At 51.2% G+C, this 18,377-nt stretch overlaps 1 protein-coding gene across 1 annotated transcript in view; it reads left to right on the top strand.

The window, feature by feature from the left end:
- NDRG1 (N-myc downstream regulated 1) overlaps nt 1-18,377 on the top strand; it is a 55,243-nt gene that overhangs the window by 30,532 nt on the left and 6,334 nt on the right. The window contains exons 5-14 of the mRNA XM_068525310.1: nt 979-1,099; nt 4,520-4,582; nt 5,370-5,430; nt 6,528-6,614; nt 8,833-8,889; nt 11,695-11,798; nt 13,341-13,397; nt 14,228-14,279; nt 15,507-15,554; nt 16,671-16,706. Coding sequence (XP_068381411.1) covers nt 979-1,099; nt 4,520-4,582; nt 5,370-5,430; nt 6,528-6,614; nt 8,833-8,889; nt 11,695-11,798; nt 13,341-13,397; nt 14,228-14,279; nt 15,507-15,554; nt 16,671-16,706 — 686 coding nt within the window. The remainder of the gene's footprint in view (nt 1-978; nt 1,100-4,519; nt 4,583-5,369; nt 5,431-6,527; nt 6,615-8,832; nt 8,890-11,694; nt 11,799-13,340; nt 13,398-14,227; nt 14,280-15,506; nt 15,555-16,670; nt 16,707-18,377) is intronic.

Below are 18,377 nucleotides of genomic sequence, written 5' to 3'. Positions count from 1 at the left end.
TGTAACCATTATGTACCAGATCCGATGCTAGGTACTTTGATATATACCACCTTATTCCACTGATTCTGATGAGGACATGGAATTGCATTTGGTGGTGTTACTCCTCCATTGTTAGGGTACAGTAAGTGCTGTAACAAAAGACCCAAGGCCTCTGTGGCTTAACATGATATATGTTTATTTCTCACTCATGTAACAACTCAGTGGACATTCTGTGGGACACCTTCCATGTGGTGATTCAGGGACCCAGGCTCTTTCTAGCTGTGACTCCACCATCCCCTGGAGCCTCTGAGGCTTCTGTTGGCTCCTCCACACCTGGCAGTGACGCAAGAAAGAGGAGAGAAACCTAGAGGATTGGGTGGCAGGTGTTATGAGGGAAGGGGGAGCCTCACATGCTATTGGCTAGAATCTGATCACATGACTGCCTCTGTTTGCAAGGGAGGCTGGGAAATGTAGTCCAGAAGTGTGTCCTGGAAGAAAAAGGAAGTGTTTTGGCGACCAGCTGGCCAGCTTTGCCTCAGCAATAAGGAGGCTCATCCAAGCCCACATAAGAGTGGTCCTCCTTGTTTGAAAATCCTGTGTGCCCTGGCCAGTATCCCTGAGGTGAGGGTTTAGGAGACCTAGAGAGAAAGAGAGTGTCAGTGGGGCAACCCCACCTCATACGAGGACCATCACGGCCACGACTGTTGGGGGAAGAAGCAGGAGCTGGAATGGGATCCCCTCCCAGCGCTGCCTGGAAGTTTATGTCATCCACCAGCATAGGCAGGAGAGTTTACTGACCGTCTCCACTTCCACACCCACTCCCTTGCCCCATGACTTATTCTTGCCTTTTATCACCAGAGGAAAGTGGGAAAGAAAATGTAGCCATTCTTTCTTGAAAGTTCCTTCCCCCTGCTGTGTAGGCACGAAACCAACAGAATGAATACAGACTTTATTCTCTCCTAACTTCTTCCTCTTCTCTCTCCCCTGCCTGTTCTCCAGACAAAACCTGCTATAACCCCCTCTTCAACTCCGAGGACATGCAGGAGATCACCCAGCACTTTGCTGTCTGCCACGTGGACGCCCCTGGCCAGCAGGACAGTGCTGCATCCTTCCCCACGGGGTAAGAGGAGGGAGCCTCGGGCCCCAGGACAGGGAAAGGAGAGCCATGCAGGGTGGGAACAGGTGGTGGGAGGAGGCATTAGTCAGGCTTTTAATGTTTCTTTTTTAATTGTGATAAAATATATATAACCTAAATTTTACCGTTTTTAACCATTTGTAAGTGTGTGGTTCACTGACATTAAGTACATTCACATTGTGGTGCAGCCATCACCACCATTATCTCCAGGACCTTTTAATTAGCCTAAACTGAACCCCCATAACCATCAGTCAAGAGCTCCCCAACCCTAACCCTCCAGACATCCTGTCCCCACCCCACACAGCAGCCCAGCTAGGCTGGCTTTTTATAGGGGAACATGGCCCGGACAGGACTGAAGTGGAAGAGGGTCTTGACAAGATGAAATAGTTAGGAGAAAGATCTAGAAAGTTGGGAAGAAAAATAGAGACCATAATTGGAAATGATATTGATGAAGTATGTCCTGTGGGCCAGACTTAATCATCTTTATTTACAAATGTCATTTGTATTTAATCCTTACATGGCTGGTGCTGGTAGCTCCGTTCTCTAGATGGAAAAACGGAGGCGTGGAGGGGTTAACTGCCTTGCTCAAGCTCGCACAGCTGGTTTAATTGGGGGGCGGGGAGCAGGTTTGAGCCCAGTCTGCTGGCTCTAAGACTCAAACTGTCTTTGGAACATCCGGCTGCCTTGATCCCAGGTGTCTACACTGCCTGCTCCTCCCCGGTGCGTGGCTGATGTGGGCTTTCAGCTCTCGTCGTGAGGCTGGGGCAGGCTTACTGAGTGCACTGGGCAGTCAGGCTCACATGGGGGAGGCAGACCTCTCGGAGGCCCCTCACCGTGCTGTGACTCAGCCAAGGTGGGACCAGGTTCTTGGGTTTAAAGTCTGCCAAAGAGGCCTTCTTGGTATCACAGAGATCTTTTTTGTTAGTGTTCTGAATCATCCTTAATCATTAACCTTTATCAGAGAGGAAGGGAAGGGATGCCCAGACATCTGTTAAAAGAGTTAAAAGCTTCTTAATACAGCAGCAGATTAAGCGTCTGTCAGTATATCCATCTTTGCTTGGACAAATTGTTTGAAAGACTTGGGGTAACCCAGTGACTCTCAGCTCCCCACGGGGAGATTTTAAAAATATTAATATTCTGAAACCTGAGCCCCACTCTCAGGAATTTTCGTTCAGTTGACCCGGAGGCCAAGGTGCGGGGTATTTGTTCCCCTAAGTTACCAGGCGATTCCAGCGTGTGGCTGGTGGGACCCACTGCCTGAGTGGGGTCTGGCGTGGTCAGGGGTCTCCTAGGCCCTCCAGGGTGCACCCCCCTCATCCTGAGGCTGAGACGGCAAAGCAGGGATAGGGGCCCCTGGCCGGGTCACTCCCGGCTCCGGAGTCAGCTTTCTACACATGGGGCCTCGTGAGTAGAATCCTGTTGCCTGCTGGCTGTGTACCCACCCCCCAAGAGCAGTGAGGAAAGAAGCCGTGGAGTTAGGTGTCTCCCCAACTCTCTCCGTCTGGGGGCTGCTGGCTCCAAACCGAGCCGTGGCCATTTCAGAAAGACAACGGGTTCATTGATGTGTAGCCCCGCCAACCGGGGTCTTCCTGGCTCTTTCCCTTTTGCACATGCTGGTCCCCCTGCCTAGAATGTTCCCTACACTCTTCAGTCCTCAAGCTCTCCCCAACCCGTGTCCCCTTCAATGGCACTTCTTCCAAGAAGCCCTCCCTGACCACTTGGTCAGAACAGATCTCGCTGTTTCAGCCTCCCACTCTCAGCACCTTCCCCTCCCCGGTGGTCGCCACTGTCATGAGTTACGCATATTTGTTTCTGCTGACTCGCCCCCCGGCTCCTGCACAGGACCGTGTCTGCTTTGCTCGTGTGGGTTCCCGTTGCCTCACCAGGAGCCTGGCATGAGAAAGGCCCAACAACTCCTCTGTTGAAGGGACTCCTTCCTGCCTGCTCTGATTCCTGAGCCCCGAAGTCGGCATTGTGGAATGCCTTCTAGTGGGTGTCCCCCCAGCACCTAGACCGAGTGGGTCTTGTGAGGCATCTTGACGGCTCCCCCAGGGACCTGCCTCCAGGACCACGGGACATTCGGAGGAGCTGGCTCCTAACACAGCGTGCCGTGTGGACTCACTTTCCATAAAATGGGCCAGACTCCCTGATGACAGCCAAGACCTTGGTGAAAAGGACAAACCTTTGAGTTCCTTCTAGGGAGATGGGAAAGAAAATGTGCGGAAACTCTGGCTAGGGTTGTAGGCACCTGGCCGGGCAAAGGCTCTAGGGATTCTTTGTGGAAATTCAAGGGAGGTGAACATACACTTGCTTCTGGAGAGGCAGAGGGAACAGCATGTGCAAAGGCCAAGAGGAGAGCCAGTCTAGAAATGGTAGATAATCTGGAAGGAGAACCTGCTGGCCGAGAAGAAGGAGCCAGCCTGGAAGGTGGCTTCGTGTGGTGCCAGAGGTTGGCCTCTGGTGTCCCCATTGGAAAGGTGGGCACAGTGGGAACAAGAGACCCTTTCCAGGCCCTGCTAAGGAGTTGATGATGGGAAACTGTTGTTTCCTGCATCCAGCAAAGGGGAAGCCCTCGCCTTAATGTACAGACCCAGGCAGCCTGCAGGCTCCCTGATCACCCAATGAGAGTCCTCACCACCGTCACCCTCCTCGGTACCTGCTGTCATCGGCCAGTTTTGAACAGAGAGGAGCTCCCCCAGCCCTCTGTTAACAGGAGGAGTGGTCCCGGAAGATGTGTGAGTTGAGGCATCCCTGTGCCTTAAAATCGCCCTGGGTATCCATTTCCTGAAGCCACTGTGTCCAGCCAAGCAGGGTGGCTTGCCTTCTCTGCCTTGTCTCCCAGGCTTCTTCTCAAGCATCTCTTGGGGAGAGGAGATGAGAGGGAGGGGCTTCCCCAAGGTCAGGAGGGCTTCACGGGAGGGCTGCCAGGAGACCTCCTTTGGGAAGGTAAGTGAGTACATGGGCCTTGAAATCCTGAGAGCTCCAAATCCCTGCTTGTCTGTGAAGCCAAGTCACTTATCTCTTAGCCTTCATGATATTTACAATCTTTATATGAGGGAACTCATAGCAACCTCATAGACTAGTTGTAAAGATTAAATGAGCTTACAGTGCTCATCAAATGCTTGTTGTGGGACCTGGAACATAGGAAGCGGTTTGTAAAGGGTCACTTTACAAAGTAAAAGGTGGGGGAAATAGAATGGAGAGCATCCTTGCTCAGAGGAGCAGGCTGTGTACACGGTGGGGTGCTTGGAGTGGGGGCCGCGGGAGGGGACTCTACTGGGGAGTCTGGGCCTACAGGGCGGTTGGTTGCACGGTCCCTGCCTATCAAGTGTGTTTTCGTTTGCACTGTTCATTTTCGCTGGGGTCCCGGCTCTTGTTAACTGCCTCTGCATGGCCTCTCCCAAGGTACATGTACCCCTCCATGGACCAGCTGGCGGAAATGCTGCCTGGAGTCCTTCACCAGTTTGGGTAAGAGTGAGGGATCCACTCCCCCACCAGCATGCAGAGAAGGGTGATCTCTAGCTTCTGCCTCTCCTGGGGTCTTGATCTGGCCCCGGCACTGAAATCTAGGTTAATGCTTAAAGATCAGGGAAGAAATCAGCTTGTTGTACTCTGCAGACACTGTTTTTCATGCAGTCTCTTTACTCCCATCTGCCTCTTGCAAGTCGGGCTTTTCTCCTTGAGTCAATCCATCACCCGATGACAGCCACCCCACCCATCCTTTCCTCGCCTCTCTTCTTTTATTGCTTTCTCTTTCCCATGGAACATTCTGGAATAGGGTTGCCTGAACCCTTAACATCTCCCTCCAGGCCTTTATTTCTTCAGGGCTCAAGGAAACTTCTTAGTGGAGCCTTTTGTACGATGATAACACCTCCAAGTTCTTGCCCAATTCATTTTCATTCCAAGTTTTAGAATCCAAAATAAAGCTGAAGAGCGGGAAGAAGCAGTTTGGTAAATAGGCCTTCCCGTAAATGACAGCGGGCCTGTCAGAGCCTGGCCGCGGTCGGGAGAGGAGTGAGGGAAAGGCATGAGTCTTTCCAAGGTCAAGGTCTTCTGTCCAGACATAAAGCATGATGCATTGCAGGTCCTGCAGGGCACATATGGCAGCGTGGTCCCACTTTGTCTAGCCTGCCAGCCGCCCTCAGCAATGCCCACGACACACCCCTGGGGAGATGAGAGGGGCGGGGAAGGTTTTCAAAGGGCGCTTCCCATCGCTCACTCCTTCTGGGATGTGAATTTTTATTTCTCCTTCCAGACTGAAAAGCATCATTGGCATGGGAACCGGAGCGGGCGCCTACATCCTCACTCGATTTGCTGTGAGTTCTTTCATTAAAAAAAAAAAAAAAAAACTCTCTCTCTTTCTATATGCACAATATATATGTTTTAAATAAAATTAATTCAAGATTAAGGAAGAAAATTAGAAAAGCAACAAAAAAAACTCCCCAAAAGGAAAAAGAAATGAGCCATAATTCCATTTCCCAAAGGAGAACCACAGTGCACTTCGGGGTGTGTGGTCCAGAGTTACGTATGCACGTGGGGTGTGTGGGTGTGCACTCACGTACACACCAGCAGCTCTTTCCCTTCACTGAAATGCCGCACGAGACATGTTCCTTGATCATCATCTTCGCTCACTTCGCAGTGATTGTGGCCAGGTCCTCACGTCACTGAGTACTCTGCTGTGCTACTTCTTTGTGATAGCTGCACGGTTTTTGTAGTCGGGGAACTCTTGGACCCTGACTAATTCTAAACTAATCAGAGATATCTGTGTTAACATGACAGATGTCACTTATGTTACTAGGGGTCCAGGTCAGGTGCTGCTGGGTCCTTTGTATCCTTACCAAACAGTTGTTTCAAAATGCAGTGATGCTCATTTTATTCAGCCATATGTCATCTGATGGCCTGTTATTTGCTGGACTTTGCTAGAGTTTAGGCATGCTGGCACGAATACAAAATGGTCTGGCTGTCCAGGCTCTGAGCAGATAAAATAAGGTCTCAACTGTATCTTAGGTCTCTATCTCCATATCTCTGAGAAGTAATAGAATTCTTACTGATTACTGAAGAGCTGATTAGCTTGTCTGATTTATGAGGTCCATGGTATGATGTACCCATTTCACAGCTAGGGAAGCTGAGGGGCAGCAGGGTGAAGTGACTTGTCCCACGTAGGTCTGCCAAGCACACGTGCTCCTACTTCTCCTATGGTTTCCTCTTTCCCTTCTCTCAGGAACCCCTTTCAGTGTCTACTAGGCTGGAACCTCAGTTTTGGAGGGGGGGCAGTGTTGAGAGCAGCAGCCTGCTCTGGGGGTCCACATGGGTCCTCTTCTGGTACTTTTCTCAGCCTTTGGTTTGACTTTATAAAGTTCACAGTCTCTCAGATGGCTAGGTTGTCTCTCTCACTTCGTGTCTCCAATTGCAGCTGAACAACCCCGAGATGGTGGAGGGCCTCGTCCTCATCAACGTGAACCCTTGTGCGGAAGGCTGGATGGACTGGGCCGCCTCTAAGGTGAGGCTGGGGGCCTGGGTCGGGCAGGGGGTGTCCCAGTCTGCAGAGGGGCAGGTGTGCCTGACTCTGCCTGGAGCACAAAATGCAAGAGACCTCTCCTAGCCCCACCCCTTCGCCACCCCCAGCAAAGAAAGCAGCTTTCCTCCGCTTGGCTTTGAATAGTGAACATGACCTCAGCCATATGCCATTCAGATTTCAATAGGACCCTGCTGTCTGAGCCAGCGATACCAGTGGGACACGGGTACCGAGCCAGCTTTTATAAGGACAACCTGGGTTTAGAAGTGTTCGCTGGGGACTTAGCATATGTTGGGCTTAGATCAAGATGCTGAGAATAAAAAGATGAACAAGACAAATGCCTGTCACCCCAGTCACCTACATATTATTAATGAAAAAGAAATACATATCTGGTACTGATTCTATGCCACTTAACTTTACAATAATAATAATTAGCTAACAAGTGTTGAATGTTTATCAGGTTCTCTTTATTAGCTAACAAGCGTTGAATGTTTATCAAGTTCTCTTTCTACTCTCCATGGCTATATCTGCATGACCTCATTCCATCCTCAGTCACTCCAGGAGTGGGAATTGTTCTAACCATTTTACAGAGGAGGAAACTGAGGGTCGCAGGGATTAGGAAGCTGTCTAGGGCCGCACAGAGCCAGGCAGTGGGAGAACTGGGGCTGAACGAGATCCCTTGGACTCTGTGGTCCTTGGAATCAGCTCTGAGCAGGGCTCACTGCCGGCCCCATCTCTCCATCAGCAGGTGTCAAATGCCCGCCGAGACCCAAGCACCGCAGGTCTGGGAATGCAGAGCTAGCAGGACACATCCCTGCCTGGGGAAAGGGCCCGAGCTGCCTCAGGAAGCTGTGCCCTGGCTGGGTTCCTTGTTTATCTTTTAAAAAGATTATTGTTTTTTTTTTTCATAAAGGCCCCAGTATTTGCCAAGGAGAGGGGGAAACCATTCCAACTCTAACAGGACAAAGACTTTCAAGCCGGGGTGATCCTGGCCTCTCATTTTGAAAGTGTGTTTTTGCCAAGTTTGGGATGGCTGTTGGGGACAGGGGGTTTGAAGGTTTGAAGGGGTCCCCCCTCCCCCTACTTCCCACCCCATCCTGGCCACTGTGATATTTCATTTCTTCCTGGAACATTCCACCAGGATGAGGGGGCCCTTTCCTCCCACCGGCGTGATATTCAGGAGCGGAACACATTCCCTGTTTTTTATTTTGTTTTCCAGCAAAGGGAATGGCACTGCAGTCGGCCAGTTTGGCTTCTTGGTAGCTGTTCTGAGCCAGACATGGGGGCTGGGACGTTGAGCCCCACTGGCTAGAGTGGAGCCCGAGGGCTGTTTGGGGGGTTTTAGTATTTGCACCGTATCTTTCCTTTCCAGCCCCAGCCCTGGAAGAGGAAGTCCTCTTCCTCTAGGAAGACCTAGTGTGTGTCAGGCGCTGGGGTCTGATCCTGTGACATGTGTAGTTGCCATGTGTAACCCTCACCTTGGCCTTGTGACTCTGAAGCTCCTGGCATCCTGGTTACAGATGAGAGGTCTGAGGTCCAGTGGCTCTGCTACCCTCCCAGGGGCACACAGCTAGGAGGTGGCAGACGGGTCAGCCTAGGTCCCCCAGGTCTAGAGCTTCTCGCCCCTATGGGTTCCTGCCTGACACTGAAGTTGGTCCACACACATTTATGGAGCTCCTGCTGTATGCCTAGCACTTATGGAGCTCCTGCTGTATACCTAGCATTGTCGGTGGGAGCAGGTAGAGAAGAGAAGGTCAGTATATTTAGAGAGAGGAAACTGGCTTAAGAGGGAAAATCTAGAGGATGATACAGAAAGGATAGTTTGAGGTAAGCAGATCCTGGCGTGTAGACTGGGAGCTCAGTGTGTGTTTAGAAGTCGTGGACAGGCCCCCTTTACTGAGGACTTGGTGAGCTGAGGCCCGACAAAAGCTGGGAGTACGTGGGGTCTTTGTTCAGACGCATTTTCCCCGCGTCTCCTGTGCCCCGGGCTCTGAGAGTAAGGAATTGATGACCCTGCCTTCCAGGGCCCCAGGTCCAGTAAGTAACTGGAGACAGGTAACCGCCTTCCCATCCAGGGGGCGTCCTCAGACCTGAGTGCCAGGGAGCCCACACTGCGGCTCCGCCCCCAGGGCAGTGGGATTGGCCTGACCTTGTCCGGCTACTGTGAACGCCGGCTTTCTAATCCCTGTTTCTGTCCTCCCAGATCTCCGGATGGACCCAAGCCCTTCCAGACATGGTGATGTCTCACCTCTTTGGGAAGGTGAGCAGCGTGGCCCGGCGTTGTGTTGTTCAGTCGCGTGCTGCCAGGCATGTAGAGCGCAGAGACGGCCCAGGCACAGCAAGGGGCCGCTCCGTCTGACCCTCCTGAAATAGCCCATCGTTACTCATTCACGATCGTCACGCCATTCCTTCTCTCTTGCTCTCCCTTTAACAGAGGTCTTTTTTTAACAGCTTTGTTGAAGTACAATACACTGCACATATTGAAATTTGACAAATTCGACAAATTTTGACATTCTGAAAACCATCACTGAAGCCATCACAGATGACTAACAAAATACCATAACCCCCAGAACTTCCCCTGTGATGCTTGGTAATCCTTCTCTCCCTCCTCCTCAGGTAACCTCTGATCTGCTTTGGGTCACTGTAGATTCATTTGCATTTCCTAGATTTTTATGTAAACAGTATCAGTACGTGCTCTTTTATTTTTAAATCTGGCTTCTTTCACTCACCGTTAAATTATTTTGCGATCCATCCATGCCATTGGGCGAATCAAGAGTTCATCCCTTTTTAGTGCTGAGTGGTGTTCTGTGGTATGGGTGTACCAGAGGTTGCTTCTCCATTCACCTGTTGATGGACATTTGGGTTCTTTCCAATTCTGGGCTATAACAAAGCCTACAGCAAACACATCCATGGAATTTGCTGTGTGTCAGCCTTGGTCCTAAGGACTCTATGACCCGTATGAGAAGGACCTTTTATTCCTAGTTATGGATCTATTTTTTTTCCCAGTTGTACATGAGGAAGCTGAGACCAGAGAGGTTGAGTGAGCTGTGTGAGGTCTCACAGCCAGAGAGAGGGGCTGGGATTGGAGCCTATGAGTCTGGCTCCAGTGTGGGTCCCGTAACCATCTGTGCCTCTGCTGGTATCTGGCTCTCAGACGGGTCGTGGTGCACTTATCTCCGCTGAGCATGGGCTGAGCCAAGCCCCTGGCAGCATGCGAGTGGTGTGTGGTTCTACCCTGTCACCCGGCCAGCGTGGCCCATGCCTCTGGCTTTGTATCTCCTGCTGGGCTGGAGGATGTGCTGCTCTGATGCAGGGGTCTGATGTGGCCCTCAAGTTGCCCAGCTTGAGGTGACTTGCTCTGTTCACCGTGTGTGGCCCACACACCACTGTTTGCTCCTTAGCTGAAGAGTGTGACCGTCTGGCGTGTGACCATATGACACCCAGGGAAGCAGAGTTTTTGCTGGGTTGCTGAAGTGTGCACTGTTTGGTCCTTGTGTTAGTTTCCTGTGGCTGCTCTAACAAAGTACCACAAACTGGGTGGCTTAAAACAACCGAAATATATCCCCTCTCAGTTCTGGGGGCCGGAAGTCTGAAACCGGGTGTTGGCCGGGCCATACTCCTCCAGTGGTACTAGGGGAGGATCCTTCCTTGCTTCTTCCGGCTTCTGGTAGCCTCAGCCTTCCTCGGCTTGTGGTTTCTCACTCCAGTCTATGCCTCCATCTTTGCACGGCTTTCTCTGTGTCTATTTCAAATCTCCCTCTGCCTTTCTCTTACAAGGACACTTGTCACTGGATTTAGAACCTACTGGCATAAGGCAGGATGACCTCATCTCTGGATCCTTAACTTAAATTACGTCTGCAAAGACCTTTTTTCCAAATAACATTCGCAGGGTCCAGGAATTTGATGTGAAACATGTCCTTGGGGCCACCTTGTAGCCCACTAGAGTCCTCTTTCCTTTTGCATGCTTCCTTTCATGGTTTGCAATACATCTTCTCCACCCTGAGTGTATAATCTGAATCTGATAGCAATATGGGAAAGATCAGAGCCAGCATCTGTATTTTCTTGGAAGAGGGGTGTCAAGCATAGAGTGAGAACTTTGCCTGACTGTACCCCAAATTACCTGGGGTATCTGTTGGCACCCCCGAGTTGCTGCAGTTGTGTTTCAATCTGTAACCCCAGCACAATTCCTCGGACTATTTTTCTCCTGACGTTTTTTGGGGTAAAGCTGGTCTCTTTGTTGCTTCAGTGACCGTGGACTGTCTTGATGCAGCTCGGGGAGACACTGGGCCCCCTTTTCTCCCTCTCGCTCCTGACCTGGTCGTTGTCAATCACGTCAGGCCCTTTCGTGAAACCTGTAGCATCTGCTGTTGCACAAATGAGAAGCAGAGCAAGCTCATAACTTGTTTGTTTGTCCCAAATCACATTCAAAAAGGAACCAGGGAGAGGGAAGGCTGAGGCCAGCCTTCTGCAGGGGTCTGGTTGGCCCTCCTGGGAATCAAGATGGCCCTTCATTCCGGCAACTTCCTGTTGCATGAGTTGGTTTTGTTTTGCAATCATGAAAAACTTCTTTTCACCTCTCCCCATTAAAAAGAAAATAATAGTAATTGCTAACAGTCTCCTCGATGTTTACTGTTTACAGTGGGCTTTCCAGAGTGGCCAACCTCTGATAAATCCTACAATTTGATGAAGTGGGTAATGTCATCCCCACTCTTTTTTTTTAAAAGGGAGCTGAGGCTCAGAGAGGTGAAGCACTCGCCCAATTAAGGGGCAGTGACGGAGCCAAGAGGACTGACTTCAGATCAAAACTCCTGAAGTCTGAGCCCAGAAGGGCGTGCTTGCCCCTCCAGCTTTGCGTTCCCTCTGCTGCCAGCTGATATTCAGACATCAGTCTGCATCTGGGTGCGGCTTCCGCTTTCCTGAAGGTTCCCTCAGGCTCCATAGCAGGCTCATGGAATACGCATTGCTGCCTTCACTACGTAGCTGAATAACCTGAAGACTGGTGAGGATAGTGACCGGCCCGTGGCCGCAGTTCCCACGAATGACATTCTCCCCTCTGTCGATGCAGGAGGAAATGCAGAATAACGTGGAGGTGGTCCACACCTGCCGCCAGCACATCGTGAACGACATGAACCCCGGCAACCTGCACCTGTTCATCAACGTCTACAACAGGTACCAGGATGCCGCTGGGCCACACGATGGCCACTTGTCAGGCTCCTTTTGTAGGTCCGGAACAAACTTGGGGCAAGAGAGGAGGGATTATAAAATTAATATAAGATGCAGCCCCTGAGCAAATAGGTGAACAGAACAAGCGTGCCCAGTAAGGGCCCCTGGGAAGTCAGGTGCCTCCTGGAGTTTTGAGTGCTTTGCAAGGAGCTGAACTTCTACTCTAGACCACCAGGGGTGCACGCAGGAGTGGGAACAGTCATATCACAAAGGGTTTGCGTCCACACCTGTGCCAGCGCCGACCCTAAGGAAGGTCCGGATGTGGGGAGAGCTGAGAGGGAGGGCGGCAAAGCACTGGGGGAGGACGGGAAGAATCCAGGGAGGCTGCTGGGAGGCGAAGGAGTCACTCCAAGGATAAGGACACCTGAGCATGGCCTTTGGCGAGGGCACAGCCCTCTTAAGGATACCTGAGTGCTGATCTGGGGCTCAGGTAAGGGAGGGGACAGCTCGGGGCCACTGGGAGCAGCCAGGGGTTCTGGAATCTCCAGGGAACTCAGCCTGCCGCTCCCACAGAGGGGGCAGGAATAAGCCTCCTGGGCTCTGTGTCGCTCACATGTTAATAACTTGACTTCATGAAGGGCATTCGTGTCCCTTTCCTCTTACCCTCCACCCAGCCTCTCAGTGCAGGGGGGACTGGTAACGGCCCCGGCGTGTAACCAAAGACAAGGAGGCTGAGTGCTCATTTATTCAGCAAGCGCTAAGTGAGGGCAGGCTTGCGGCTGGGCAGTGGGCACCCAGAGGAGACGAGCAACAACCCCTCGCAGCCCCACATGCTGCAGGGACAAACTGGTGCCTCTGAAAAACCCTATGACGAGGGTGCTCTCACCGTCATTTCCTGCTGAGGAAGCGAAGGCACAGAGACGTTCGGCCTCCTGCCCAAGGTCACACAGCTAGGAAGCAGAGGCGCGTGATTTGAACGCAGCCGGGCTGGCTCTGGGCTGTGAGCTGGGAAAGGGTGTCTCATGGTGGGAGCTGCCAGGCAGGGAGAGGCTGGTGTCCGTCTGGAGGGGAGAGTAATGGAGCCACACTGGGTACAGTGGGAGACCATGGGAGGGTTTAAAATGAGGGAGTGAAAGGATCAGGTCTGAGTTCTAAAGAGTTGGTTTGGTTACTATGTAGAGGACTCAGAGTTGGGGGCGAGAGTGAGAGTGAGGCTAAGAGAAGAGGCTGGACACCATTTGGGAGGTAGAGGCTCCTACTAGGGGGGACGGGAAGCAGGGACCCTCTGTAGAGGAGGATGCGATTTGTACATAAAAGGAAAAAAGCACATGGGGGACAATGAGGTGGGGTCCATGAGTCCCGCTGTCTCTGAAGCCACTTCTATGGACCCAGAGAGGCTGGGGTGGGACCTCACACAGCTTGGGATGTAGGTGGCTGTTTGCCAGAGCGGCCAGTGCAGGAGCTCCTGGGATTGGCTTGGTGGGACGGGCTTCCTCCAGGGGAGGGTCTGCTGATGTAAAGGTATGTTTGTTTGTTGTTTGTCTGTAGCCGGCGGGACCTGGAGATTGAGCGGCCGATGCCCGGAACCCACACGGTCACCCTGCAGTGAGTTGCCCTTCTCTCCTGCACCGTCTCTTTAGCTGTGCTCACCGTTGCCGGCAGCGCCTTAGTTCTGAGTTTGGCAGGACTGCCCCCCTTGTGCTAAGACAGCCCAGTCAGCGAGAACTGCGTGGATTCTGCCCAGGGATTGGGCACGGCCCAGCCTCACTCGCCTTCTCCTTGTGCAGGAATTTGGTTTGTAGGGTGTCCCCGAGCGCTCGGGGGGGAGCCTTGGATCTCAAACAAGGAATGCTAATAACCACAACTGGACAGAATTTATGAAGCACCTACTCTGTGCCCAATACTGTGTGAGGCTTTGCTTCACAGAGCCTGGAGATGACTAAGACATAGGACCCACCCTGAAGTGCCCTATAAAGCTAGAAGGAAAAGACAGTTGTGGGTACAGCCACCTGGATTCCAGCAGTAACAACCATGTCTTTTCATAGTTCCTTAAGTGAACCATATTGTTTGACACCTGAACTTGGCACATGCCATTTTCTTTGTCAGGCATGTCATTTTCATCTCTGTTTTTGATTGCTGGCAAAGTCCTAGTCATCCTTCCTTGAGGAGAGGGTGCTTGAAAATAAAACATCAGGGCATAGAAATTCTCTGGCTGAAATTCATACTAAGGTGTAAATGACTACTAACCCATTTTTTCCTAAGAATAAAGCAGAGGATAGAGAATGAAGGTAGTAAAAAGAGCCAAAGGTACTGGGGAAAACAAGGTAGATTTTGGTTTTTTTTTTTAGAATTCTGGCCCCAGTCTGGCAGGGCTGGGAGCATGAGAATCTTTCAGTGAACCTTATGTTAACTCCCCCTTGTCTCCCTGCCCCCAGGTGTCCTGCTTTGTTGGTGGTTGGGGACAGTTCTCCTGCTGTGGACGCTGTGGTATGTAGAAATCAGCCACTGGTTTCTGTGCTTAATTCAACGGTCCAATTCTGGTTACCTTGGTATGAAGTCTCCCTGCCCACCCTCTTCCCCTCCTCTGCTCCCATCAGGGCAAGTGACATCTTCTAGATGCCATATTGGCCTTTGGTCAGAGGGCCCAGCCACCATCCTCCTTCCCTGGTGACTGCCAGCCCTAGTTGCTTGGCAGTGCGGCCTCTGTCTCCTCTCCCAGGCCCCCTCACCTGCCGATCTGCCTCCCACTGGCTTGTTTATATGGGCGTGTTTCCGCTTGGCTTCCTGGCCAGGAGACTGCGCGTTTGGGAATCAGGTGGAGCTTTCAGACCTGGTTGGAGCCTGACCATCTGGTGGGGCAGACAGGCATCTGTGGAGCAGGGCTTAGGAAAGGTTTTCTGGCTCATTTCACCCCTTAATTCCCACCTGTGATGTGGTGGAGGCAAAACAGGACTCCATCTTTCCAACACCCCCATAGCCGAGGACACGGGAGACTTGGGGGCTAGTGGGCGGAGTCCTAGAGTAGCGACATGCCTTGTGCAGTAGGCTAGAGCAGGGTCAGCAAATGTTCATTTAGTAAAGACCTGGGGTATCCAAAGGAACCATGAATTTCTTGCAATCTAGTCCACTGGACATAATCATAAGATGCATCAATAAAGATATATTGTTTACATTAAGGGAGGTGATAATTCTACCGTAGGCACTTTGAACATCACAGGTTACGGGTGGGTATTTTGCCCACTTCTGGATGCACTTTTAAGAGGGTCATTGACAAATTGAAGAAAGAAACCATCTTGGTGGATATGATTTCATTTGAAGAATGGGTGTCGGGACTGGGGATGTTGAATCTAAAGAATTACTGGCAGCAGCTGGTTAAACAAGCCCATTCATTTAGCAGCTGTTTCTGGAACACCTTCTACATTTTAGCTAATCTTCACAACAGCCCTTTGAAAAAGATATTATCCCCATTTTATTGATGAGGAAACTGAGGCTCAAAGAAGTTAAATAACTTGTCCAAGGTCACACAGCTAGTGATGGTAGGGCTGGAATTTAAAGCCACCTCTGTTGAATCCCAAAGCCCACATTCTTTCTTCCCTGACAGTAGGAATACCGGAGCTCCTGATGATGGTGGCAGAGTGGCAGGGAGGGGGGAAAATTTATGACTTTGGCTCCAGGTAGACAATTTGCAAATTTCTTCTCCCTCTTCTTGTCTAGGTGGAGTGCAACTCGAAACTGGACCCAACGAAGACCACTCTTCTCAAGGTACAGGGAAAATGATGGAGGGTTACGTTTGTTCTTTCTCAGAAATCCCTAAGTTTCCTGCAGAATTGAGTTGTGCCTGATTATGGCAAAGCTGGTGGTCAGAAATCACAGAAATGGTGAATTAAGGTGTCTGTTCACAAACATCTATTGGGCGCTGGCTGGTAACCCAAGGCTGCAAAGATGAGGGGATCCCTCTCTGGCACCCCAGGAGTTTACGGGCTGCCGGCCATGGTGCTCTGAAGAGGGATGGATAGGAATTGTGTGGGCAGGGCCTGATTCTGGACAGACTCTCCCCACTGCACCACCCCGCCCTGCTGAATGGGCCCCTGGAGTTCTGTCGCTGCGTTCCCGTTGGGCTGAAGGCTGCCCCAAGTTAGCTGACCTTGAGGCTAGCCCTTGGGATTTAGTCTTGAGACTCTGGGCTATAGGCTGGCCACAGCCCCACTCACTCTCATCAAGACCTTCCAGTCCTATTTCCCTATCCTCACCTCGCTGCCCAAGTGCTTCAGAGCCCTGGGCTTTGGATAAATATTCACACGTGCCTGGAATGGCTTTACGCAGTGATGGCTTTGGGTTTGGTGATTTACTAGCAACTCTGGAAATTATAGCATTTACCAAGGGTGGCCAACCAGGAGCCCCATCAGGCCTGAAGCCTTGAATCTTGCAGTTTCCTTCTGAGGGGTCTTTAAAGAGATTGTGTGTCCAGGGCCTCGTGCAGTGAATTCTTTCTGGTCAGACAGACCCTGGCCAGAACTTTGCAAGTTCCTCAAGTTCTCTCTGGCACAGTTTCTGCCTCTAAAGTAGGACCGTCGTCCCTTTGGGGTTTTTGGGGAGCAGAGTGAAATCATCTACAGGGCCTAGCACAGCGCCTGGCCTGTTGTAAGCTGCAAGCAATGGTTGCCAAGAAGGCAGAATTTAATGCCGAGATGGAAAGTAACCAAAGCAGGCGTGCCAGGTGAGGTGGGTGTTTCCCCACCTGTAACATGTCCAGGCCCCCTCAGCAAGGCAGGCCCGGGGCAGGGCAGCGGGCAGAGTGGATGCCCGTTTGGAGCTGGTCCACAGAGCCGGCATCCCCTCCATGAGGCCTTTGGCACTAACCAGCTTTCTTTCTCCCAGATGGCGGATTGTGGCGGCCTCCCACAGATCTCCCAGGTGAGTTACACCTGTCCCCACTCCCCAGGTGGAGGGCATGTGCCTCTGTGACCTGTTACCCCCCTTTCCCTCACTGCCTGCTGGCCGCCCACCTTGCTATTACCTCTGATGACACATTTGGACCTGTTACCATTTATAAAAGGCGCTTGCACGTCAGGACTTACTTGGTCCTCCCCCAGAAGCCCCTGTGGAGTAGTTGATGCTGGCGTTCACAGGGTGAAGGGATTTGTCAAGTGGACACAGCTTGGCAGTCATGCACCAGAATCTAGGTATGCCTGACCCCAAAGACCACAGGCTTCCGCTGGAGCCACAGGCTCCTGGAGCCCAGGGCCAAAGCAGGGAGCGCAGAGAGGAGACGGACCAAAGGGTGTGTTTCTGTGTTTGTGTGTGTGTGTGTCTGTGTGTGTGCATGCACATGTGTATATGTGTGTATGTGAGTATGTATATGTATACATGTATGCATATGTGTATATGTGAGTATGTATATGTATACATGTATGCATATGTGTGTATGTGTGTATGTATATGTATACATGTATGCATATGTGTGTATGCACATATAAACATATCAATCATTGTAGTGCGTTTGCTGCACGATAACTGTCCCCTCCAAGTCTCCACCCATAAATACCACCCCCCAACCTAACAAGTGAATGAATTTTTTCTCTTCTTATAACTTTCTATCATTACAGTTTTGTACTCTATCTTACAATGAAATATTTTGCACATTTTGGGTTGTCTTTTCCACCAAACTGTGCCCTGCCCCTCTTTCTCCCTCCAGTCCTGAAAGGGGCTTCAGAACTTCAGTAATCCAGCGATTTCTCAATCGGATGCGTGCCTTTTTCTAGCTCTTGGTGCCCCCCCCACTCCTGACGAATCCCCCTGAGCTCCCTGGGAGCCTCCCTTGCAGAGTGGCCAGGCACAGGTGGCCTTGGGTGGCGCTCTTAACTTCTGTTTCCAGTGTCTCTCTCTGCTCCCACTGGCAAAGAACAAAATATTTTCAACTTTTTAACTGCTGTTGTGTTTTGCCCGTTTGATAGCTGGAGTAGCCAGAGAAGGATGGGATGCCTCAGTTTCTGGAGGGAACAGATGGGTTTCCAGTAGAGCCCTGCTTAGATGTAAACAGGAATTAATACCTGCACACTAGTGACGGAGCCGTTTATCCACCCAGCCTGCTTGACACTCCTACTGAGACAGTGCAGCTTAAGTTGGCTGCAGAGAAGGGGCGCCATTTTTCTTTCCACCTATACTCCCTTCCTTCCTCTCTCCTTTCCTTCCTTTATTCCTTTCTCTACTTGAAATGAGAAAAATCTAACTCTATCCATAGTTAAAACACGTTTTCTATGTCATGGCAGGAGCTGAGCTAGCCCAGGCTCCCAGGAGAGCAGCCCAGTGGGGACCAATAGCTGTGTAATCCCTCCTCCTCCTGCCCTTGCAAGTTGGGTGTGTTTTTACAAAGGGCGTTCCCATCCTTCATTCCATTCAATCCTTGCAACAGTCTTTCGAAGGGGGAAGAGCATGCATTCTATCACAGTCACAGAAGGGGAAATTGAGGCTAACAGATGGGAGAGATTGCCCTTGGTCACCCAGGGGAGCCGAGTTTGGGCCCAGATATTCTCCTTTGCAAGCCTGTCCTCTTGTTTCTGTCTGCCATGTTGAACACAGATGTTC

Source organism: Eschrichtius robustus, chromosome 17, assembly GCF_028021215.1.
Source record: "Eschrichtius robustus isolate mEscRob2 chromosome 17, mEscRob2.pri, whole genome shotgun sequence".
NCBI classification, from domain to species: domain Eukaryota; kingdom Metazoa; phylum Chordata; class Mammalia; order Artiodactyla; family Eschrichtiidae; genus Eschrichtius; species Eschrichtius robustus.
This window is presented reverse-complemented; position numbering and strand designations above follow the sequence as displayed.